General features: G+C 35.8%; 1 protein-coding gene across 2 annotated transcripts in view; it reads right to left on the bottom strand.

Moving 5' to 3' along the window:
- Positions 1–507: 507 nt before the first annotated feature.
- Positions 508–24926, bottom strand: part of PIK3CA (phosphatidylinositol-4,5-bisphosphate 3-kinase catalytic subunit alpha) — a 41045-nt gene continuing 16626 nt past the window's right edge. For both annotated transcript variants that reach the window (XM_085301203.1, XM_085301204.1), the window contains 15 exons: positions 22657–22762; positions 21091–21243; positions 20847–20981; positions 17146–17270; positions 16719–16800; positions 16047–16211; positions 15345–15448; positions 13863–14034; positions 13401–13507; positions 12830–12951; positions 12041–12119; positions 9993–10163; positions 9351–9468; positions 9038–9189; positions 508–7744 (listed from right to left, as the gene is read on the bottom strand). In XM_085301203.1, coding sequence (XP_085157329.1) covers positions 7474–7744; positions 9038–9189; positions 9351–9468; positions 9993–10163; positions 12041–12119; positions 12830–12951; positions 13401–13507; positions 13863–14034; positions 15345–15448; positions 16047–16211; positions 16719–16800; positions 17146–17270; positions 20847–20981; positions 21091–21243; positions 22657–22762 — 2062 coding nt within the window. In that variant the 3' untranslated portion in view covers positions 508–7473. The remainder of the gene's footprint in view (positions 7745–9037; positions 9190–9350; positions 9469–9992; positions 10164–12040; positions 12120–12829; positions 12952–13400; positions 13508–13862; positions 14035–15344; positions 15449–16046; positions 16212–16718; positions 16801–17145; positions 17271–20846; positions 20982–21090; positions 21244–22656; positions 22763–24926) is intronic.

Below are 24926 nucleotides of genomic sequence, written 5' to 3'. Positions count from 1 at the left end.
GCCAATATATAATTTCCAAAACGTTTCCTATTTTTTCAAAAATAGCAAACAAAAAAAATCAACCTTTTTTTTTAAATATACCTTGATGAAAGCATGAAAGATTTTTCAAGAACAAAACAGACTGATTTTAAAGCTTCTGCTGAATCATTCAGCTGAAATTCTTCAAGAATGTCTGCCTTATCACAGCTTTTACAGACCACATTAAAGTTACTTATTTTGAGGATTAGSATGTTCAGGAATGAATGCCACATGCATCTAAGGCTTCCTATTTAATTATACCCATAAATAATGCAAATCCCATTTCTAGCTGATTTTTTTTCCCCACCTCAATTAACTGATGCAGGTAAATTCTATTTTCTTTCTTTAATGTTTTGGAAAGCAGAGCTGTAACACCAAATCACACCTCTGAGACTGAAGACTCCTTAAATTCTCACTTCAGAATTCACAAGTTTACCAACCATATTATTTTAATTTACTTGTTAGTATATACATTAACACTCAAAAGTGTGATAAAAACAAACAAAAGTAGCTTTTTAATAAACAGCATGTGATACAGACTTCAAAGTTAAATAAAAAGCAGACTTTTTACAGTTTCTGATGAACATGGACTACAAAAAGTGTCATAGGATATAGGCCAAACTTTGTTATTTGAGTAGCATAGCAGAGGGAAAGATACACAGTTTATTTATTTATTTATTTTTAAGGATACTGCAAGACTATACTCAATATGACAACACATGCATCTTGCTGTATCTTAAATACTTTTTTGGCCCGTTATTACTAAAATGCCTTTCTTTCTAACTATTATACCACAGGAACTTTATCATAGAGTGACACAAACTAAACATGGCAACATTTCACTCCCCCCCCCATTAGTGGTTATCTCAAAATAATTGTCTCATTTTCAAAAAGACGTTTCAAATATTTGTGGGTGTTTTCTCCCTTCTTGATGCAGACACATAACTGCCACTAGCTTCAACAAAATAACATACAGGCATCAAGAGGCTATACCCTCCTGGGCTCTATTTATCCAAAATGCCAACTGCATCCCAGGCTGCATTAGCAAGAGCATCACCAGGAGGCAGGGGCAGGTGATCCTTTCCTGCTCCTCAGCGCTGGTGAGGCCCATCTGGAGTGATGGGTCCAGTTCTGGGCTCCTCAGTACAAGAGAGACGTGGACATACTGGAGCAAATCCAGTGAAGGGCCATGAAGATGATTAAGGGACAGAAGCATATRACATATGAGGAGAGGCTGAGAGCGCTATGACTGACCAGCCTGGAGAAGAGAAGGCTCAGAGGGAACTTATTACCCCCACCTGATGATGGGGAGCAAAGACAACAGAACAAGACCCCTCTCAGTGGTGTCCAGTGAAAGGACAAGGGGAAATGAAATAGAGGAAATTTCGTTCAAATATTAAAGTTTTTTTTTTTTTTTTTTAAATTGAATGTGGTCAAGCATTGGAACAGGTTTCCCAGAGCAGCTGTGAAATCCCCTTTCTAGAGGATCCTCAAAACTTAACTAGACTTGGCCCTGACACACCTGCTGTAGTCGATGCTGCTTTGAGCACGGAGGTTTGAACAGCCGATCGGCTGTTCCAGAAGTGCTTTCCTACCTCAACGATTCTGTGAAAATTCTTGCAGTTGTGGTACCAGTTGCAATGACAGAAATATGTTCAAAACTTCATGCATGAGGATCTGGGGAAACAGACTGTAGCCCTACATTATTTTTAGAACCCTTTTCTCTACCATTATCACTGAAGTCCTTAGACTGCAAGTGAATTTTGGTAGTGTATATTGAATACTCACATTTAAACCTGAAGGAGTAGGCGGGGGAAAGGGAAAAGGATGATACACCCAGTTGATAAATTATACATTTATCTCTGCAACAAAACACGACAAATTTGGACCATAATGGCTGTAAGGCAAAAAAGAGAACTCATCTATTCCTCCCTTTTTCTTCCCCCCTCCACAAATGAAACAGCAGGACAACTTTCTACAACCTGGGACAGCTGATAATTCAGGATATATAACACTATTAAATTAAATATACATAAAAGGAAAAAAAAAATAAAAGAAAAAGCAAAGCAGAATGAGATCACAGCTATGAATATCCATGTTTTAGCCCTCATGGATTAACAGGACAATAGCAGATGTAAGATTCTTAGGAAATCTTAGTTTCTACTTCACTAGGCTCTCTATAACTTGAGTAATACAATTAGGCCAGGCTTAATCATAATTAATTCAAATACTAGAACAGGTTCCTAACTAAATTTACACAGTTACACTGAACAAAATAGTTCCTAAATCAGCTTATACCTACTGAGGAATCAGCACCAGAATTTCAGAGAGGGTCAAGATAGAATGGTATATTTTTGGCCTTCTTTACGCTGACTGAATATTGCATCATATACGGAAGTGACAATAAGGACACAAACTTAAGACATGTTTATACAAACCAACAATGAAGCTAACTTCAAAGTATGGGCAGGACATTGCTTCGGATAATCTCRTCTGACAAATATTTTATGTCATTCTTATCCTACAGGCATATTCCTTTGGGGGTGGGGTGAGGAAAAATACAGAGGGATCCAATTCTGGATTTGAGTTAGGAGTGCTAGCACAGGAAGACCTCACGTTTTTAAAACCGAGTCCCATAAAGCTCAGAAGTCAAGAATAATACTGTACTGCAAATACTGTATTAAGAACAACTGCTTTTCCCGAGGGTGCGTTTTGTAAGCCTTTATACTATGCAAGTGTTTAAGAGGACAGAACTTTCTTTAATCTAGCAAGCAACAGAAGCCCTGGGAGTCTTAAAAACAAAAGTAACTATAGACAAGATCACAGTATTCCTGAATTAGGAAGCTGAAAAGGCTAGGTAATAAAGAAAGGTTTCAAAATTGTCAAATGCTTAATGGGGTAGCTAGTAACCATTCTTCTTGTCAAGAGAACAGCTTTTATATTGAATCTATTTGGGACTTTTAATATATACGCAGTCTAATTCTGATTCCATCTGCTACTGTGAATTCAGAGAAATTCTTATGAAGTCAGTGTTGTATCAGCGTAAGTGAAATCAGAATTTCTGAGCACCTATTGATTTGGTTATGGCACACAGGCAACCCCCCTCCCCTTTTAGATCCAGGTTCCAGTTGACTTCCTTAATTAACATAAATATACAAAACCCAAATGATGAACTGCACATGTAGTGAGCTACACATCATTTTGGACAGATAGAGCCTTACCTAAACTGAGACAACTTTCATCATGAAAAAAGATACAAATTCATTATTTGTATGAAAGGTGTATTGCAAAATTAAATTGGGATTCAACAATCTGCAACACAATGTCCATAACTATATAATATTAAAAAAAAAACAACAACAAAAAAGTAGTGTGGTGGTTCTTCCATTCAAGTAAAACTAAAACAAAAGAAAGAAACATGGAAGTTAAGAAAAAAAAAAATCTTAGAAGCAGCAAGTTACAATTTCCTCTGTAATAACACACCATTTTCATTAAATTGAAGTATTGTTAAGATGTCAAAGACATCAACAAAATAATAATTTTAAGTGGCTTTTTTGATTGTTTTTTGAATGGGTCCAGCCCAGGTCTGCAACCTGTACAGACATACAAAACAGGAGGAATTCACAATTATTCAGCATAAATACTGGAACATGCTTGTTATAAAATGACAAAGCAAAGAAAATACCTTCAAATTGTTAACAAACATGGGCTACTGACCACTATAGGGCTTTTATCATTTTATATAAAAAGGAAAGTTGGGGAAAAAAAAAAAAACACCCAACCCCCCCCCCCCCAAACCAACAACTCCAAAACACCAACAGCAGGGTCATCACATACAAAGTTTTCTACATGCTTCGTAATTTCTACATTGCCCTTAATATGCAGGCTTATATCTCCTCCACAAGATGCCAAACTACTACTGATTTGTTTTTATTTAAATGCTCTAATTAAAAAAAAATGTAATGAAAGTGTGTTTAACCTATGAAGAAACCACTAATGCACTCCTTCAGAACAGAAAAGCGTGCATATGTAAGTCAACACAAGCGCCTTTTCTGCCACCTTTAGGAAAGCAAAGAATATATTTTAATGAAAAACTAATCAGCAGCCTGTTTTGTCATTAAATCAAACACAGCTTCACAGTTGAAAAAGTTACTTTTTAAAAAGTTGTATTTCACTAAACCACCATTTGTAATAAAACACATGGCCCAGTCCTGGGCTCCTTACTCTTGCTGGCCTGCTGTAAGGTTTTGCAGGAGGAAGGTATTCAGTTTCAATTCAAACTCAAAATAAACTTAGTGTTTTGTGCAGCTGACTCTCAGAACAAAGGGAGTATTTTCAAATCTCCTTTAAGTGTCAATAGTTTAAAAAAATTATCAAAAATTTAAATTCCAAGCAATCTCTATAAAACTCTAGAGCTCATTTACAGGTGCTTTCACAGTCTGCAAGCAGATCTCATTTCTGAAACCAAGAGATGACATATCCTTTCATTTACACCAATCTGAGTTACTAACTCCACTATCTTCAGCAAAGTTACATCAGCACAAAACTGCTGTAACAGAAGAATGTATTTAGGCTTAAATGCCTTGTTTCCCTTTCTGAAAAAAAAGATTTTTTTTCTGCTGAAACATATTTTTCAAATGCCCATCTTTGTTACAGTGAGAACAGCTGCTTTAAGCCCATGATATTCTCATACTGCTTTTTTTAAAAAACACTATAATTACCCCAAATCATAATGTCTACATCATTATGAAGTTTCCTTTCTTCTACAGCTTGTGCACAGTATTATAGTTGCAGTAACTTTTAGAAATAGAGCCTGATTCCCCATACCTTTCAGTTTGTGCAAAAAAAGGTGCAAAGCACTATATGCTTGAACTGAAAGACACTTACACCCACGCTTACAGAATAAATGGCTAGGAAAGGGCTGAGTACAAAAAAAGTTGGGCTCATAAGATCCAGTAAATTTGACTGGATCCTTCTGTCCAGATTGAAAAAGGCTGACCRTCTCTTACATAAAGAAACTAAAATGCTGTTTCAACACCAGATAAATAAGGATAATATAGCACTTGATGTGGCATTTGTGTAACAAYTCTACTGTTAAAGAGTTACAGCCAMCAGGGTTTCAGATTTTGAACTAAACAGAATTTAAACTAACTGAAACTAAGCCATATTGTTAAAAGACTCAAACGTTAGTGTGTGTTGACTGCAAAGTAGTACATACAAGGGTAATTGTCTTCTAGGAACTATGACTAAGGTTAGCAGGAGTGAAAAAAAATCGTATGAACAAAAAGGCCTATGTAACAGTCAATAAGGAGTAATGGGAAGTCTGCTGGACTACTCGAAAATGTTTAGTAGAACTAAGGAAATAAAACTTCACATTCCCCATACTATTCTTGGAACTTTTGTAATTTTCACAAAAGCAGGTTTCCCCCTCTCCAACACTGTCAAGTATGTGTGTACAGTAATTAACTGCAGGATCTTGACTCTGAAAGTGTATTGAAAGACCAAAGTCTTAGCTTTACTATCCCCAAAGTCTTTCATAATGTAACTGATTGCACATTTTCTTTAATATATTACATTTTGCTAAATGAAGCCAAACAGTCATTACCTACCTCATCAGTACASCCTGCACAGCGTACAGTTTATTTATATACTTATATGCTAATCTAACACCAGCTGTCAGCATTTTATATTACATGTGGTATTGCACTTACTGAGTGGCACCTGTGTACGTTTGCAAATGGACGAGCTGAACCCCCGAAAGCTCCGGACCTTTGGAATTCACTCCCAAGTGCTGCAGATCTAGCAAGTTTAAAATGTTGGGGTAAACATCACCCTCAGAATCATGGGTTTCATTAAGTTAAAAAAAATTCTGTTTAATAATTAGGAAAACAGTCCTACCTGAAGTTGTGCGTAAGGGCAATCTGAAATCCTCAGTACTCTAGATAGTTTCAAAAAGCGGTGCCAATTTAATTGATTGCACACATATTGTGTTAAGAGGACAACAACTAGATTTACAAATATATATTATACACACACACACGCACACACACAAACACACAAAACAGACAAAGCTATAAATTGTTAGGTAACTCCACATGCTGTGAGCTAGCCAACGCGTTTGCTGTATGTTGAACTGCTTATTGATCATACTGAAAATCTAAACAGCTATTTCCAATGTATTAATTACTGGATTAAACAACCACTTCCAAAGGAAGAAGAAAGAGGAGAAATGGTGGACCCAAAGATTGAGGGTTTAAACGTATGTTCCTTGAATAGCCAGCATATAACTTCAGTAAGTTGAAGAGTATTGCCCAAATTTTTTTGAAGAGACTAAGGCCAAGTTTGCCTCTGGCATTAGTGGGCGTGTCTCCCACTACTTCAACGGTACTTGTGTCCTCTTTCACTAGGGTTGAATTTGGTCCTAGGAGTATATCTGGTCACCTTCAGTGACATTAATGGAAACGGGAGTCTTGGACAGATAGAACTGGGCTGCAAAATTAAAAGAGTGAATATGGGACAAATCATGTAAATAAAGAATATATATTAATAATAGTTCCTATTATATAAATAGCCTTTATAAAAAAATAATCTTTCAATAATTTTAATAACTCACCTTTCTTTAGGCTCTGGAAAACATGTATGAAAAAAATCTATTCAGTTCAAGTTAGATTAAAGCAAACCTAATATGAACACTACAACTCTTTGTTGCACTAAACCCAATTCTGACCGTTCAATTTCCAGGTTAGTCATTTTTTGGGGATGATAGGGACAAGAGTTTCTCTGTGAAGGTATGAATTGCACCCCTAGAAACACTGAGCAGAAGAAACACCATATTGAATGGGCCTATTTCCTACTGCTTTCAGAAACTGTGCAGATGACAGACCCAGAAATCAAAGGGTCATCTAAACCCAATATATGTTAATGCCTCCAAGCACATTTAAAAGGCACTGTCCCCCACCATTATTTTTAGATCTTTGAGCTTAAAACTCCTTCTCTCCTAACTATGCAGCATCTAAAACATATTCACTATCACTTGATTTCTCTTTTCACTCTTCTCAATCCAGCATAGTTTTTACCTGTTGTACCAGATGTAAGGTAATATACGATGGACTCTCTCATTCTAGCACTATTTTCTTTTTCTTTCTGATTTATCCTATCAAATGAAAAAAGGAAACCTTCTTCCAAGTTTACCTTTCTGGGCTTAAGGCATAACATGAAGTCACACATCATACTAAAGCTTAATTTTTGAAGTGTACAATTTTAGTGCTATCTGAAACCCTGTTTTACATTATTTTCCGACAATTGTCTGAACAGTTCAACTCTTTTCTTGCTGTCAATCCTAATGCCATTCGTGGTTTGTGCAATTCCTATGCAACCAGTCTTTGCTGCTAACAGGTTTTAACAGTGCGGTACCCCCAAAGTGGGCTATTAGTTCTTGTTTTCTTTGCTTTCATTTCAGTTCAAGGCATGTTGCTTTATTGTGTGGAAGATCCAGTCCATTTTTGTTGTCCAGCCACCATGGTGAGCATCATTCATTTGCTTCATGAAGTACTCAAGAGCTTCCTGCTCAGTTTTGTCCAATGCAAGAGTCTTTCGAATATATGCAATATCATCAAAAGACTGCAGTTCTGGCATTCCTGAGCCAAGCATCATGGAGAACAGATTTATGAAAAGATTGGCATGTTGGCGAATTGCTAGATAAGCCTTATAACACATCTCCTGAAACCTATAAAAGAAAGAAGAATTGACTCAGTTTGTCCTATTAGAGGTGTATTTCTTTTTCACCCCTCTAAAAAAAGTTTTAGGGTAATCAGACTTAAAAAGTTTGGCATTTTTAGTCTAAAAAGACTACTACAACATTGCTGAAAAGATATCCTTATCTTCCAACTTAGTATATCTTAATTTCTGTAAGACTTGGTAGTATTAGGCTAACACAAAATATATAGTCAAATTGAAGACAGGCTTTCTATCCTAAATACTCATTTGCAGTTCATGCAAATGTTCAACATATACATTCACAGGAATTCACAAAGCCATTTTAGTTATTATTACTGATATTTGGAGGACCTTCAGATTTCAAAGAAAGTTTCCTGACACCCTGCTGCAAGCATAACTCTTCCCCAATAACCATCAGTGACAGACACACAGAGACACGCTTCCTCCTCTCCTGGCTCCATATTACCAGCTCTCCCAGTGGCCTGCATTTTCACTGTTGCTCCTTAGATATGCTGGAGAATATGTTGAAGACAGGGCATTTGCTGTATCACAATACTGGGTGAGAATGCAAGCTTACGCTGAAATCACTAACTCAAGTCAGGTGAAGGAAAAATGCAAATAAAGCTTTGTTGCAGCATTCAAACAGACAACACCATTGAAATATTTTAAAAACTGTCTTTCCTTTCTTCCGTACAACATAATAAATTTAAGATTAAAACTGGAATGTCTCAAAGTGATCTCTAGAAAGACAGGTAATAGAAAAGACTAAAGCAACAGAAAATATTTCCAATTCTCCTTTTTCAGCACATTCTGCAGAATGTCACCAACTGCACAGGCCAGCTGGAGAGCTGGCATCACAGGGGCCACAGGAAAGAGAAGCATTGTCAAGTAACCAACAAGGTTCCCTGGCATGCAGCAAGACATTGGTGAGGATGCTTGACACTTAAAAATCCTCAATTTGTGCAGTTACACAATCCCAAAAGGATTTTGTTTTAAGTACTAATACCAAAAAGTTCAGCCTTTTAAAAACATATCTTTATTCACAAATGTGCTGACCTTGCAAAACTAAGTGAGACCAGTCCTATGAAACAGAGGCTATGCAAGTGCTACAGCATTATATAAAAATCACCTGCTGATTTACAAGCGAATGGCTGATCTTCAACTAAAGAATTACAACCTAACCATTACAACCCACTTCAAATAATACTTTTCAGTTAAAGGGCCTAATTATTAAAGGTCATCAGTACCAAAGTGCATTTTAGGTACAAAACACTAAGTTAGATGCTTAATGAAACAGGCTCACCTTTCAAACTCCCTTGTTTTGGTACATTCCTGGGCTCCTTTACTAATCACTATTAAAAAGTCTTGGGTTAAGACAAATGGCACACGTTCTCTTTTATAACCAAATTTTTTCTTCTTATGGTCGAGGAAGTGCCCAAAATCAATGTGAAACAGCTTGGAAAAACAGAAAGATATATTAAAATTAATAATTCCTTGTTTAAACAGGATCACAGTAAAATTTGTTCATTTAGTTTTAATTTGGATGAATCTTTTAAATAAACTCATATAGAGCAAGAGATGACATTAGCCTATGCTCCTGCAAAAAAGTATCTTACTTGTCCATCATCTTTCACCATGATGTTACTATTGTGGCGATCACCAATGCCCAGTATAAAAGTAGCAACACAGTAGCCGGCACAAGAACGTGTAAACAGGTCAATAGCTGCATCATACCTGTTGAAAACAAGGAGATATTTTCCTACAGATATTCTAATACTACTAAAGTGCAGAAAGAGCATCTTTTTGGGAGGGACCAACTTCAACTATCTTCACTCAATGAATTAAAAAGTTTGAGCTTTATCACTGAATCACACAAAGTAAGGAAGAAATTCAGCATACTATAAAAACAGAAGTATTTACAGTTAAACCACAGAAGAGCCAACCAGCCATTAAATAAACTGTCTTTCTTTTGAAGACAGGCAGGAGTTCTCATTTTGATGAGCTACTGCTAAAATACAGACTTAAGCCGTATTTTAATAATTCCTCTACCTCCAACTATAGCTTTACTAAGAAGTCACRAAACAATCTCAAACTCATTTGAAGAGCTACAAGGAGATGTACTAGACCAACAAAACAGCAGGTAGAAGTACAGATGGTCATAATTTCCCACTTGTTGAACTTTAGTTCTCTTGATGTTTCCATCAAAAACAGTAAACGAACAGGAAAAAAAACAAAAACAAACAAAAAAAAAAACTCACATTTCTCCTTTGTTCTTGTCCTTGAGCCACTGATGTAGCGTATGGCTGTTGAACTGCAACGCGCCTTTTAAGCCTCCTTTACACTGAATCTGCATGATTGTATGAGAGCTCCTCACTACCTCAATAAGTCCCACGCAGTCACCAATTGACAAACAACCATAAGGCAACATCCTGAAAGAAGTTAATTTTTACAGAGCAGGTTTTAAGATAGCCAACATGTTAATAGTATGGAACAGGCATGTTTAATAGTCCTTATCAGTGCTATCCATTACTGATTTTAGGATACAAAAAATCTGTTTTAATGTTTTGTAGATGTATTATCATTGTGGAAAATAAGTTTCCCTTTTCATCTGAAAGTGTCATTCCTACAGAGGAAAACATCCCTTTAGGTATGCCAGAATATACATGTTGTGATACCAAGACAAAAAAGAAAACAATTGAGGTTTTGTATTAGACTTAAGAATCTATGGAACACCAGCACAGTGAGTTAACTAGTGGTGGGGCCAATTGCTGGTATGGCCATAGACATGGTCTTCTCCACTTTGGTGTAACAACAATTAGTTTTCAAGTGCTAAAAGTACATACATATCTATCTACAATTACATTTTGGGATAAACGTCTGATTTGGAAGTCAAAGAAAAATAGTGAGACCAGTCTGCATACTTAAGCATGTAGCATCAACGTTGGACTGTTAGCAAGTAAGACTTTCTGTACCCTAACAAGAGCCCACTGAGACAGACTGTTTAGTGGCCTTAGCAAGGAAAGATTGCTAGTGAGGAAGAGGCACAACTTCTAAATCTTCATTTTCTTTTTCCACTGTTAATCTGTAGGTTGCTCAAGATCCACATACTCCCAGCTGCCTCATCTGCACACTCATTTCAGTTTAGCAGAAACACAGTTGGGAAATGGTACTTAAAGTCTGTCACACCATATCCATTCAGCTTCTTTTCTGAGTATCTGTGCTGCCCCCCTAAAAAACAATGGTGGCCAGAGATAAGCGAGGATGTAATTTTGCAGATTTGACCAACTGGCTGTTCTTCAAGACAGAGGGGCTCTATGCACTGTGACTCTGCAAACCATGTTCTTGGACAAAGCCAGAATTCTGTCACCCATTGCAATATTAGAGACAAAGCAATCACCCAGATGCAGAAGAGATGATACAGACCAATAGGGTCTTTGGTCTAGACGATCAGGGAACGAGCACTGTTTGGTGCGTCGTAGAACATACTTGGTTTCACAGTGCAGAGGCAGCTTTGTTACATCTCCTCCTCCTCCAAAAAAAGACTGTACAGCAAACATTTGGAAGCATTACCTAGCCAGCCTCAGTTTTCCAAAAGTGAACTAGTTTATACTGAATGGTACTCTGCAGCAGCTGCTATATCCAGAGACTATTTCAAGAAGGAGGAATTTCATGCATATAAGACTGGATAGTACCTACCTTACTGAAATGAAGATTCCAACTGCAAGGAGGGCATCCCTCTACAAACCTGAAGATCTCTCACCAATCTTAGAACTTTAACTGAGGGTACTGGCTTTGCAGCTAGTTTACAAGAGGGMGGTAGTAAAAGAACTAAAGTATAACGAGTGAAGCTTGCTTAGGTTTACAGGGTTTTTAGAGACAGAAGAGCATGAAAGGGCTGTGTGTTTAAGATGGGCCACAGGACAAGAAGGAGCAGAATTATTCTAGTCATTGCTCAACAGCAGGATTGTGARTGTGGTGATTTGTCCAGAGCAAATCCTAGAGATATGGTCAGCAGCCAGTACAGTGGCTACTAAGTGTTAGCTCCTACAGCCTTTCCTGGTAATACAGGACATCCCCCCCCCCGAAACAGTAAGCAACCTGAATGACTCTAAAGTGTTCTTCAAATAGGACCTTTACTTTACAGATAACGGAGTTTTGCTATCTGAAGGTTCTACAAATTGCTTTAACATGTACAAACATCTCTATTTGTTGCATTACATTTATTATCCTTGGGTGAACAGAAGTAATCTCTAGTAACAAAACAATGCAAAAAACGTTAGTAACAATATTACTTTAGAATGCTTACCGAAGATCAAGACCCTGATTTTGCCAGATGTTTTCCATGATTCTAATTATCTGAAGTGTCAGCATGTCCTGACGTAAGTCTGGAATAGTAAAATACATAAAGAGATTGCAAGTTCCACAACATGAAAACAATAACACTTTATCATATCTTTTTTCCTCCCCACAAAGTATTTCTAAAGAAAACAAGGCTCGTCTAATTTAGTGTAGGTTTTGTTCTCTCAAATAAGAAAGAAAAGTAGCTTCTAAATAGCTGAGAATGAATATAAGTTTAGTAAATTTAGTAAATTTAAATTTTAATAAATTTAGTAGTGATTTCAATGTTATTTAAAAATATATACAAAAAACATGACAATGGAATTACCATGTCAACCAGCTATATTATTATACAGTTCCACTATTTTGAAGATATTTTCATATATGRAAAAAGTATTAAATGATATCCTGTCCCATCTCTATAAACTGATCTTATAAAAAAAWTAGGCCAGTAAAAATTCACATAGTTTTCATATGAAAAATAGCATATTGAAAACAGGTTTTTAAARGTTAAAAACAACAAAAAACCCAATAAAACCCACAAAAAGCATCTTGGAATATACACAATTTCTACAGGCCTTTGAGACAAATATTTGTGTGTTCATGCTTCTGGAAAATAAAATCACTTTGCTCAGATGATTTTTTAAGATTTCTTCAATAAATGTGTTTCATATGCTCAGAAAAAATACAAGACTGCAAGCTAGAAAAATAAGTATTGAAAGAAACATGCCGCAGTTGGAATACACTTTCTCCTTACCATCTCCATTTTTAAAGATTATCTCATTATTCTGAAATAACAATTCAGACATAATATCTGGGTTTTCCCAGTTCAACCACAGGGGTCTTTTTGCAGATGACATTATCCTGCACTCCTCAAGCCTATCAAAAGAGATAAGATTTGTATGAAATAGGCATAATTTTATTCTCACACTATATTTCTGTAATATGACTAGGTTCTCCCTTTTCCTTCCCACTCTAAACTAGTACCAAATCACAAATGCATGAGTAACCCACAATCAACCACATATTTTTAGCCTGAAATTTAAAATGTAAGTGCAATGCTACTCATTTACTAAATCCAGTGTAAGACCAGGTTGTATTGTAGATTTTCCTTTGGCGCTGTGTGTTTTTTTACAAACGGAAAAGGGACTGCAGTTCATGRCACCTTACAGAAAAACAGTATTGCTCCCTAGTCTGTTAAAGCATTACACTAAAACTGTTTCACTCTTTACAAATTAATCTGCTACAAATCTTTTTCAGTTAACTTTTGGAAGTACTGACAGTATTTACTTAAGTATCTGAACAAATTTCAAAAAAGGTGACCATACCGAAGATTTCCCAGTTGATGAGCAGGATTAAGAGGAGAGATAAAGCCTTGTAAAGCATCCATAAAATCTGGTCGCCTCATCTGTTCAACAAGAAACTTCATCTGCACCTGATAAATAATCACATTTAGATTTTGAGAACCCTGGTTACAGGTAAACGAAGGTAACTATTAGATTTCAACTTTGATTCAAGCATGGTTTTGTGCAGTGCCAACATAAGTATCTCCACTTAGCCACACATTACTCAAATTGACACCATTAACTTTAGTTCTATTGCCTTAAGTAGACAATGGCAAGTGCACACAGAAAATATTACAGCTTTCTAAGATAYCATACTATCTAAGATAACATACTGTCTACTGAAGTGAACAGTATTTGTACTGTTCTGGTTAACCAAAGAAAAAAGTTCTGGTAATTCCTACTACTCAAGAGCAACAGTTTTGGTACGTGGACAGCTTATAATACCTTCTGGGTCTCATCTTTTTTCTCCTGCTTGAGAATATCTGTGAGGTTAATCAACTTCTCCATAGCCTCCACCTGCCTGCTCAGATGCTTTAGGTACATTCCACAYGCTCGACAATAGGACTCCAGAAGTAAACCAAACCTCTGACTTACAGTTTTATTGTGCATTTCAGACCTACACAGAGAGGAAGAACAGTTATAGCTTAAAGACAAGACCACTTACAGGTGCCAGAATGAAGCTATACCTGTAACCTCTTTCTGAAGGTTGCTTATGGGTCCTTCTTCTCACATAAGTAACTCATGTTGACCTCCTGCAACTCATCTTATTTTAACTAGACTGACTAGGCTTCAGGACCCCTTCCAACTCATTCAGCACAGTTTGCAGGCTTTTTCCTTCTACTGCCCAGTCCATTACTTCCTGCTTCATCCTGTCCTTCTGTACTACTTGCCTTTATTCAAAACCAGTGCTTCTCAAAGACTCCATACTTATCCCGAGCTTTCAGTTCAAGCTCAAGGCTTCACGCAAGGCTCAACTCTCATTTTCTCCCAGTCTCATTTAGCTAATCCCAGTCTCTGGTCCCTTTAGCTTTCTTGTTCTTACCTACCCTCAATCTTCCTACAGTCCCAAAATTCATCCCCGCATGCACGTTAATCAGGTAGCTTCTTCTATTACATTTGACAAGTACTAACAAAAGTAGAGAACAGAAAACACAACAAAGATTCCTTGCTTCCTTTTCTGTGCCTGATGACATGTTAGCTTAGAACAGCATTTTTAGAGGAGACTAGATACAATCCAGTAAGGTGTAGGCTGATTTATGCTCAGACTTGTCAACACCAGGAACTACAAAAGGCCAAATTATACTTGGTAAGGAAGGAACCTTGACATATTATAGCTATCAAGCTCTATTAAGTCTCTAATATGCATGTATAAACTGTAATTTTTCAAACTCTTATCACTTGACTTTCTGTAGACCTCAGCTGTTTGCAAAGCATTAAAAGTTACAGAGGCTTCTACAGAGAAGTCTGCAGATGGGCATTTTTTTAAACATGTATTTTCCAATAACTTTTCTGGCTTAAATTCAGAAATAATTGTTTCAACAATAATTTTCTAAGACAGACTGGCAGGAGACCTAGCATAAAAAGCCAAAATCTAAACAGCAGAAATTTGTCAAAGATATAAATACCCAACAACACTGGAAGCTTCTAGATATCTTAGTTGTACTCCTTGCTTTTAGCATAATCACCATTACAGAAAAATCCAATACACATGCTTAATTATCTCTTATTTTTTGCAATTGCAAGGGGTGCCTTGCACTACCAAACTATGTATTCAAACTCTTAAAAGAAAGTTTGTTGTCTATTGCTTAAGGGGTAATACTTTCAGAAAAAGGGATATTTAATATTTCAAAAATTTCAATTTTTACAGCACTTCATCATTTACAGCTTATAGGAATCCCACCACCACTTGAAAGATATTATGCTTACTTTAAATGCCAAAAGAAGAAGTGTCCTATCCTTTGATTGGTCAGTGCTTTCTTGAGTAAAAATCTCACAAGCTGATTATCTAAATACTGTTCATATTTCAGAACCTAGTCAAGGATAAAGAGAAACAACAACAACATCAGCCATGGATGTTACTGTTCCCATGAACACTATATAGATTAAGACAGTTAAATACAACTTGTATTTTAAACAGAGTTTTCTAATCCAGAATGACTGGCCTTGGTATTTTAATATTTACATGTGTTAGGATTTGAACAATATCTGCTAACAGAGTGCATAGGTTGCCCTTGTTTCAGACACTTACCACCTGATGCTTCCTTTACTCTTAGCAAGTATTTTAGCCTCAGCTTGCTCAAAACTTTAAAAGGACGCTTATGCTCATGCTCTGCCATACGTTAAGGCAGCTGGAATAGTTGCTGTTCCAGTTAGTACAACTGTTCTGCACCTCTGCAGAATTTGAGCGTCTTTTGATATCTACAACAAAAACCACAGCGCTACAACACTGAACTTGGTTTCAATGTTTAGAGCCCCTCTTGCTACATTATCTGTAGTGCAAGTACTTTTTGCAGATATTTTTTTGCGAACTCTTTTTCATTACGTCTTGGCTTTTACTTTATTTTCTAAACCTCTGCCATTATCAGATACGTTTAAGACATCAAATTTACTGAAGTATGTTAAGATTACCTGTACTAGCTGGATTAAGTACTGTGAAAGTTTGTCATCTGTCAAGTACTTCTCTAGACACCGAACTGCAAAGGCTCGCACCATCGGATCTGGATAATTACAGTCCAAAAGCTCCATTGCTTGCTCTGGCTTGATTGGAGGCCAATCTTTTACCAAACAGTACATCTGCGGAAAAGAAATCCAAGCATATGTCATATGTTCACATTGATTAGGAATAAGCTATAATACAGTCCTGTTAAAAGGTATCATCAGACACAGAAACTGCTCTGGCGTAGAAGCAGCTTATTTGTCATTCCCCTCTAAAACAACTTGGCATTAGCTGCAAATTGACTTTGTTATTTTATCCACTATAAAAAGAATAAAATCTCACATTTAATTGTCATTGACTAATCAGTCATACAATAAGGATTCAAGTAATACATATGACCAAGAGAAAAATGGGAGACTCAGACTGAGCTTAAGAACAAGAACTACAAATCTTTTCTGGACCAGACACAAAAGATTTCATACAAAAACAGACTGATCAGCCAATTACATGCAACTTGAATCATCTAAATTTTCATTCAAGATATCATACACACGTAACTTAAGGATAAGTTCCAAAAGTTTTCTTTAAAATAATGTATTTTAAAGCTTCTTCAAACTTAAAACTTCTTCAGTGCTGTGTGTTACCTGGGCTACTTCATCTCTAGAATTCCATTTAACAGATAAAAGCAATTTGGGTAGAATTTCCGGTGTATTTACACAATAGTGTCTGTAAAAAAGAAAGTAAGTTTAGATGTACAAAATGTAGTTTTGCTTTGATAACTATCTACTACATCCCTTCAGTCTTGCACCTTTTTCTTCCTTTGTCTGCAGAGTCCCATTAAAATCGTAAGGTAGTATAGTACATGGATGCATGCAGTAAAGCAAGACTACAGCAACGGGGAAATGTAAATTACTTCAACAACTTGTCTCCAAGGGTTTCTGAACTAACTCATACAATACTGCATGCTAACACAGAACAAACAGCAGGGAGCAGAACAAGACAAGCATGAAGTAYTTGGAGTGAAGTTTGACTGTGACAAAAAGGCTTTTTTATTTTATTTCTTTTAAATACCTGTGGCTCCAAAGAAAGTCCTTCTCTTGCTCAGTGATTTCAGACAGAGGATCTCGTGTACATATAGCTCGCAGCTGCTCCTTGTCGCTTTCTCTTAATTCATTATCTCTAGCTATTCTGTTACTCTGAAGAGAGAAAGAGGTACATTAGCCTCCACACATTGCATTCTGTTGTCATACAACCTACATGAAGCGACATATTTTAACAGCATAGCAACATTTATAGCCTATGTCATGCAACATTATGGTGCCATTTCCCCCATACAAGTGAGGACCTGCAATATTAAAGAGAGAGAAATATGAAAGACTTTTACAGGGATTTGATTTCTACTACCACTTTAGTCAAAACTGGGACAAGAAGAGATATTTCAACTGAATCAGCTGTGTAGAGAAACAGTTGCAGTTGACATCTAAGGAATAACAACACCAAGCCTAGAACAAAGTGAAACAGGTCACTTCTGTCTTCAGTTTTGAGATTGCAGACATTTGCTGAAGTGGTAAGCAGAGTATGAGGGGAAAAATCTAGGTGAATGAAAGTGAGAACACAACAAGAAAACTTAATGAAAGAGAAAGACTGGAAAACATTACCCAGAATTAGTTTAAGATATTCCCCAAGAAGCACATGCAAAGGAACTGATACACCCTGCAATTAAATTTATCTCAGACTTTGTTTATTAGAACCAGCTTAAACCTATGGTAGGGATTAAGACTCAGTCTACTTGATTACTCATGGCCTGTTGCACCAAGTTCAATTTCTCCTCTAACTTCCATCTCTTAGTTCATGTAATCTGTTTGTTTTACAAGTAACATATGATGCAGTTTCTAGTGTTGCAACTACAGAACCAATAGAGGTTGCAAAAAACCCACGAATCTTAAGGAGTCTAGTATTCCTTTTACTACAACTGTAATAAACAAGTTTGGTGCTTAAGATGAAGCTATCTATGGAGAAGATTCTACTTGGACTGGACAATGTTTTCAAAATGAACACACATTTTGACATCGTTATGATACATAAGAAAATGAGTGGTCAATCTCTTTTCCAAGTTCAAAATGCTTAAATTGTAGCACTTCAGAAACTCAGAATTCATACTGAAAGAAATACCTAACACCTAACACTTGTTCTACAATTTCTACTTAGTACAATAAACAAGATACTAAGCCAAAAAAAAGGACTGAGCTTCGCCTAGCAGTTTTGTTGATGGAAATTTTCAGCTGGTATATATCTGTATGTCTTTAATAGAAGGAGTTTTTCCGGTAAGTCTACAGTTCAAAAAAAAATTATTTTTGAGAAATGAACAACCTGAAATTTCCAGATAGGAAAATGTAAGTGAAAGTCAAAAAGCAAGCAAACAAACAAACAAAAAACAAACAAACAAACAAAAAACCAAAACCACCTGCATAGTGGATCATAAAGATCATTGTTTATGGGAAGCCCCCTAGGAAAGTGCCTTTATCCTGTTGTGTTCAATATGAAAAACCTGAAATTCTATGAATTGTGAGACAGTAAATTAGATCTAATATTTAAAAATCTTCTTTTATATTTGAAATATTTACAGAKCTATAAACAATCTCTTAGAAGTATGTATTAATTGATTTTTAATGCAGTGTAATGTATTTCAAGGTGAAATGGAAAAATATAGCTATGCTGTTTGTACCATAATGAAAATATTTATGTAGAAATCATACTTCAGTGACTGCATCGATTATTTCGACCATTTTGACAAGCATTTATTTTTTCCTCTTTCAGATATGGCAGTTGCTACACAGTAATCTAGTATCTGAGTTTGGATGTGTAACACATTGTCTTCCTTCTCCCTAATGTAGTTAATGTTACAGACAGCCATAAATTCACAGAGYACTTGAATATAAAAAGTTTGACTCCAGACTTGAAGATACCACACATTAAAAGAAGATAATAAAGGGAACAAATACAATATTAAGATATCGCCAGTGATACTTGAACTTACTAATCATTTAAGAAAATGATTTAAAAGGGATAAGTTGTAAGAGGATGTTTGGCAGACAACAAGGAGGGTTGAAAGAAAAGCAGTATGAAAAAGAGAGAGAACAAAGCAGTGATATCCAGTTTCTCTGTTTCCCTGCCAACTTAGTAATTAATGAAAATACGCTTTCTCCATATTTAACCACCATGACCTCCTTCTACAATATTGTGAAGRATACCACAAAAAAAGGAATGGCAATAATTTGAGACTTTTCCTTTCTTTTTAATTCAAAGTGTAAGTTGATCATTACTTTGCCACTGAAGTCAKAGCTTATTCTCACCATTTTCTATTTTGGTTACAGATAGAACAACACAACAAGTCAGGTGTGTATAAGTCTAGATAATGAGGAGGCTATTTTACCCAAAAAACCCAAATCCAAAAACAAAAAAAACCTCCTTAACTTCAGTTCTCAACCCAAGATAGTTAGAAGTTTACCAATACTCAGACAGTCCCCCTAACCCTTCTGTGTATCTGCTCCACTCCTATTTGAAAACTTCATCTGCCTTTGAGACTACAGTTCTTCAAAAAAGCAGTACAAGTTATGCACTGCATCATTTTTTACTGTATGTTCTGAGATGTACCTCTCCTCTGCTTCCTCAAACTCAATCCAGTAATATTTTTTTTACTTTGCTTTTGTTCTCCAATCCAAACTGCAGATAATACTGTTGTACTCTTCTTCCACTATTTTTTTCTTCCCTCCACACCTACACTACCAGCAAACTATAGTCTCTCTCTTATACTACCTTTGAAGTCTAGCCTGTATTTACACAACTAAATTGTCAGATACTCTGATATAAGACCAGCAGAAGCTCTGGGTTTGCTACAAGTTGCTCAGTACCTCAAGAACAAAGGCCTATCTGGTCAAAAACTGGTATTACACACAAACACTGGTATTACACACAAACACAAGAAAATCTCTTGCAAACTTGCAATTAGAGCTACTTAAGAGCACAAGTTATAACTGGTCAATTCAATAATTTAGGAATGTTCAGTTCTTCTTTGAGGCTAACATTCCAAAGACTGCTTTTCAATGCCTTCAACTATCTGCTGTCCAGTTTGAATATACAAAGATTTAGCTTTAAGTTTTCAAATGAGTTCTGAGTTACAGTAGTTTGCCAAGAAACCAGCTGTCCTTAACTCGTTACGAGCCTTGCAGCACTCCTCTACCACAATATATACCATAAGCAGATACCTGACTCTGTGGTGGACTTCCCTTAGAGTATTGAGGAAAAAAAAAAGAGAGAGAGAGAAAAAAATTGTCTTTACCGTACTTATGGACCTAACTAGTCAGTAGAAAGTAAATCAGCAAGTTACAAATACATGTAGGTTATACAAGAAAGTCTACCTATAAACATCAAATTGCAACTACGAAAAACACCATCATTGAAGGAGAATCACATTTTGCAAAATTCAAGCATGTACTTTTGAATTAACTTAATTATGCCAAAAAGTCCCTAACAGTTTGCATGGTAAGACAGTTCTTTAATATACTTTGGTTGATCAGTGAAACATTAATACATTTTCATTGGTACTATAAAGGAGAACATATTACTCACTTTGCTAAACAGCAGACGAAAATTTGATTTATTCTATTACAATAAATCAGGATACATGAAAAAGTTTTCTTTACTAACATACTTTAAAAATGCAAATACTTTCAAGTTATAGTAGTTAGCCTTGGAAAGTGAGTTTGCCTTACCAGCCCCGCATAGCTGTAGTTAAACCCTAGTTCACGTGATATAGTCCAGTTGGCATGTTCTTCAATCACCGTCATATCTGGAAACTTTACAGGATTGCTAAACCAATCAAATTCCAGCTCTAAACATGGAGTTTCCTATGTAAAGGAAATTTAGATTACTTTTTCCTGTGGAATGATACAATTCAGAATATAGCATATTTTGAATAGRTACTCCTAAGGAAGAAACTTGCATRCAAATACTTACTTTATTTGGATTTGATCCAGTAACACCAATAGGATTCAACAAATCCTCCAGCCCATGAGGTACTGCCCAAAGATTCAATGCCATTTTCCCAGATACAAGAGTGTCTGTGTAATCAAACATGTTTATATTTCCCCAAGCCAATGGACAGTGTTCCTTAAAGAGATTAATCATAATTTCTCAGTTTCATCCATTAACTACAGCACAGTAGTACATTTTCAAATAAGAAASAGATTGAAGATTTTTACAAATGTAAATATATTCATAGTAGTTCAAAGTTCCATCTGACAGAGAGAAATCAAAATCTTTTGATTGGTAAATAGCTACTATTTTCCCTACGTTTAAACTCTAGCTAATAGAAAATGAGCAGGTCTAACCATAAAAATAGAAGTGATAGACATGCTCTGRATGAACTCTTGCTACTTTTTCAAGCAGTCTTGGGATGAGGAGGGAAGCAGCAGCAACTGGATTCAGGAAAACAGCACAGTAAATCTTGCTACCACAAGATTAATACCACATCAGTTAATCAATTTAAGTTGGCAAAGAGAGCAAATAATTAGAGAAGTAGGGTTATATCAGAAGTTCTCTTGGGTTCCTTTCAGTAACACTTGTTTAGTTCCACTTTTTTGTGGTACTTCATATATCAAACATACCACTTAATATACTGGAATTTACTGTTCCATGGCATCTGAACTTATGGAACTCAATCTCTGATATTAAACCCCTCCTRGGTGAGCCAGGAGAACTAATACTGTAATTAATACTTCTATGCAAGAGCAAATTATTATATACTTAGATTAACAGAAAATAGGTCGTGGAAGTTATAYCATATTTTTCTCTTCAACTCTTCTTCTTATTCACTATTACTACACCACCTAACCTCTGTGCCAACATATGTTATGCCATTYTGCAGAATGTTATCAAAACATTTACTAATATTTGCCAGCATTTTCACCACGCCCWAAGTAACCAAAGATTTGTAAATTTATTGCTACAAAACGTGGTTACAGACAAAAACTAGATAGTACATATTACACACATATACACATATGTACACAGATAGTACATATTACACAAGAACCCAGAATTTAGACCCAGAATTTAAAAATGCTAGTAGCTGAAGTTAAGCTCTATATTTAGATACTTAAAATAACTGTTTGGGATCTTACCTCGAATGTTGAAACAGCAAAAGTTCTACTTACTTTAAAAGCAGAATCCCAGTATAAATACCGCTCTTTTTAAAATCAATAGGTAAGTAACTTTTGGGTTTAGAAATTTAAGTTTAAAAACATTCACACTTTAAAAGATTTAACTTCGATCATTTTGTCCAGTGATATAGTACAGACATGACATACAGTGTTGAATAGGTAAGGTTTTTTCAATGCTTTTTCATTTCTGACCACCAAAAGAGTGGTAGTCAGAACAGTATAAAAGAAAAAAGAAATCACTACTTTAATCAGATCTAAAACGAACCTGTCACTAAGACCCATTTCTAGGGCAGTGTTTACTAACTATGTTTACAAACTTTATTTTTGCTTGTTACWGTGATAAAGCTATGAAGTATTTTACCTCTTTAGCACCCTTCCGGCCTTTAACAGAACAGATTGAAAGGCAGAGTCGAGCAGCACGTGGAAGATCGGGAATGTACATGTCATATGATAGCCATTCATTCCATCTGTAACATTTAAAAAACAGAATAAAAACAAGTTAAAAGAGAGCAATGAAAATACCAGGAAGCAATCAGCAGAATAAAAAGCATGTGTTATATTTCTCCCTGAAGTCTACCTGAAGGGGATGCCTTCTTACTGAAGAAGGGTCCTCTGATATGCCTTTGACTACATTTGTTATCTTCGGAAAAGAAAACTTCCCCAATTAGTCTTCTAGCACCAATACTGTTTGAACAGTCATGCTTGTTTTAGTTCTTAGTAACAAAAACTTAGTAACAAGTATATTCACTTAACTCACTGTCACTCCTGCAAACTCTGACTGCAACTGTCAAACGTAAGTATAATCTACGGACAATGGATTTGCTTATGTTTCACTAATGTTAACTTTAGCTTGTGAAATATTTTTCACTTCAGGGAAAAGAAAAAGCAAATGGGGAAAAAATATAGCATAGCTTTCAGACTTCCACTAAGTTAGAAATGCTATAAAGTAAAAAGATATTTCCTAGCTGGAAATGTAATACAGAAATCAAAAGCAATATTCCTAAGTGTCCTGCAACGTCATTTTTACACACACTTCTTTTTGTTAATATATTAAGTGTTTGATATACATAGAACTTGATTGGAGAAAAACGTTCTGTAACAGGGGTTGGGAGAGCTAGAACAAACAAACAAAATCTTCCAAAGCTTTTTTTCTAAATTTGAGGAGAATCRTTTAATGTATGGATTGGCATCTTCAAGTTTTGTTGCCTACAATACATCTTGCCAGGTCTGTGACATAAAGACTGAAACTAACTTACAGTCAAACTTGAAGCATCGGAGAGTGGTTAAGTATCAAGACTAAAATATTATGAAATTCCTCAACAATAACGATACAAAATGATATTTTTATAGCTGCATAAAGAAAGAAAAAATGAAACCRGTAGCAACAACAGGACACTTTCCAAATAAATGCTTAACTCCCCATGTTGCCATTAAACTGTACGGAAGTGACTGGAACAGGAAACAATTAACAATTAAGATGCAAAGAACTGCTTCAGCAGTGAGGGATACGATGTCTATGAACTGAAGCAAAAATCACACTGAAGGCCAAAACATGGTAAATGTTAACCTCTAAGTGACTGAATTATAACTTATATTACATGGTGTCATTTATTTGTGAAAGTAAGGGCTTCTTCAAATCCTCTGTTTGCAGAAGAGTAGGTTAGATATCCCATGAGATTCCAGCATACTAGAAAAATGGTAGTTCATAAAAGAAGATAGGCATTTTCATTTTGGTAACTCCTCAAGCATTCTGGAGCCTTGTGCACAGTCATTGTTTCCTCATTTTTCACTACCTTATAATCTCTCTATTATCATTAATTTAAGTAGCTTGAACCATATTAAAGCAAAACAAGTGGATTCACTCTGCTCTCAGTATGTCTGTTAACCCTAGAATTGCACTGCTGAAATAACTCTGATGTTGTTCCATCTACCATAGTAATCAAAACACAGACCGATTCTCCAGAAGCATACATATTAATTTTAAAAATCTTAAAAGTAGACTTAATCTCTTAATTGGCAGAACTGTGCATCTGAAGAGGAACTTCCAAAGTTGGAAGAGGCAGCAGCTCCCAAGGACAGCATTAATTTTCTGTGGTGTCTGTAACTGCTACGACCAATGCTAAAAGCAGCATTTTACAAGCAAACAACTGCCTTAAGCCCTTCTCTAAGGATAAAGAAATTGACAGATAAACTTTATTGATAAGTCAAATTTACTGAATCCAACCAGCCTAGTGCTGGCAGTCACATCCATGTTAAGAGTAGTTCCCATCTCTCCACACTCAGTAGTTTTGCTTTAGGATATGCTGTGCAAACTCATTGGAACAAATTTGAAGATTACACTACATTAAGTTGCTTCAGGCTGAAGGCAGAATATGAACCTGCAATAGGAACACTTGTTATTCAGCCACAGTTGAAGAAAAAACTCTCATACCTGTGCTGATTTCACAGTATTAACTAATAATTATATTGGGAGTTCAGAGGCAACTATGAACACACATGTGAAACAGATCTGTTCAGTAAACAGATCAATATATTACATATAATATTACAAGACAGAATACTTGTGTTTGAATGTAATCAACCCTCTTTCTAAATGTGGTGACATGTAAAAACATTCTTAACAAAACCTAA

The sequence above is a fragment of the Rhea americana genome, unplaced genomic scaffold (assembly GCF_003343005.1).
Source record: "Rhea americana isolate MKP2758 unplaced genomic scaffold, rheAme1 scaffold_174, whole genome shotgun sequence".
Lineage (NCBI taxonomy): Eukaryota > Metazoa > Chordata > Aves > Rheiformes > Rheidae > Rhea > Rhea americana.
Note: the sequence above shows the minus strand (reverse complement) of the source record. Positions and strands in the feature narration are given on the sequence as shown.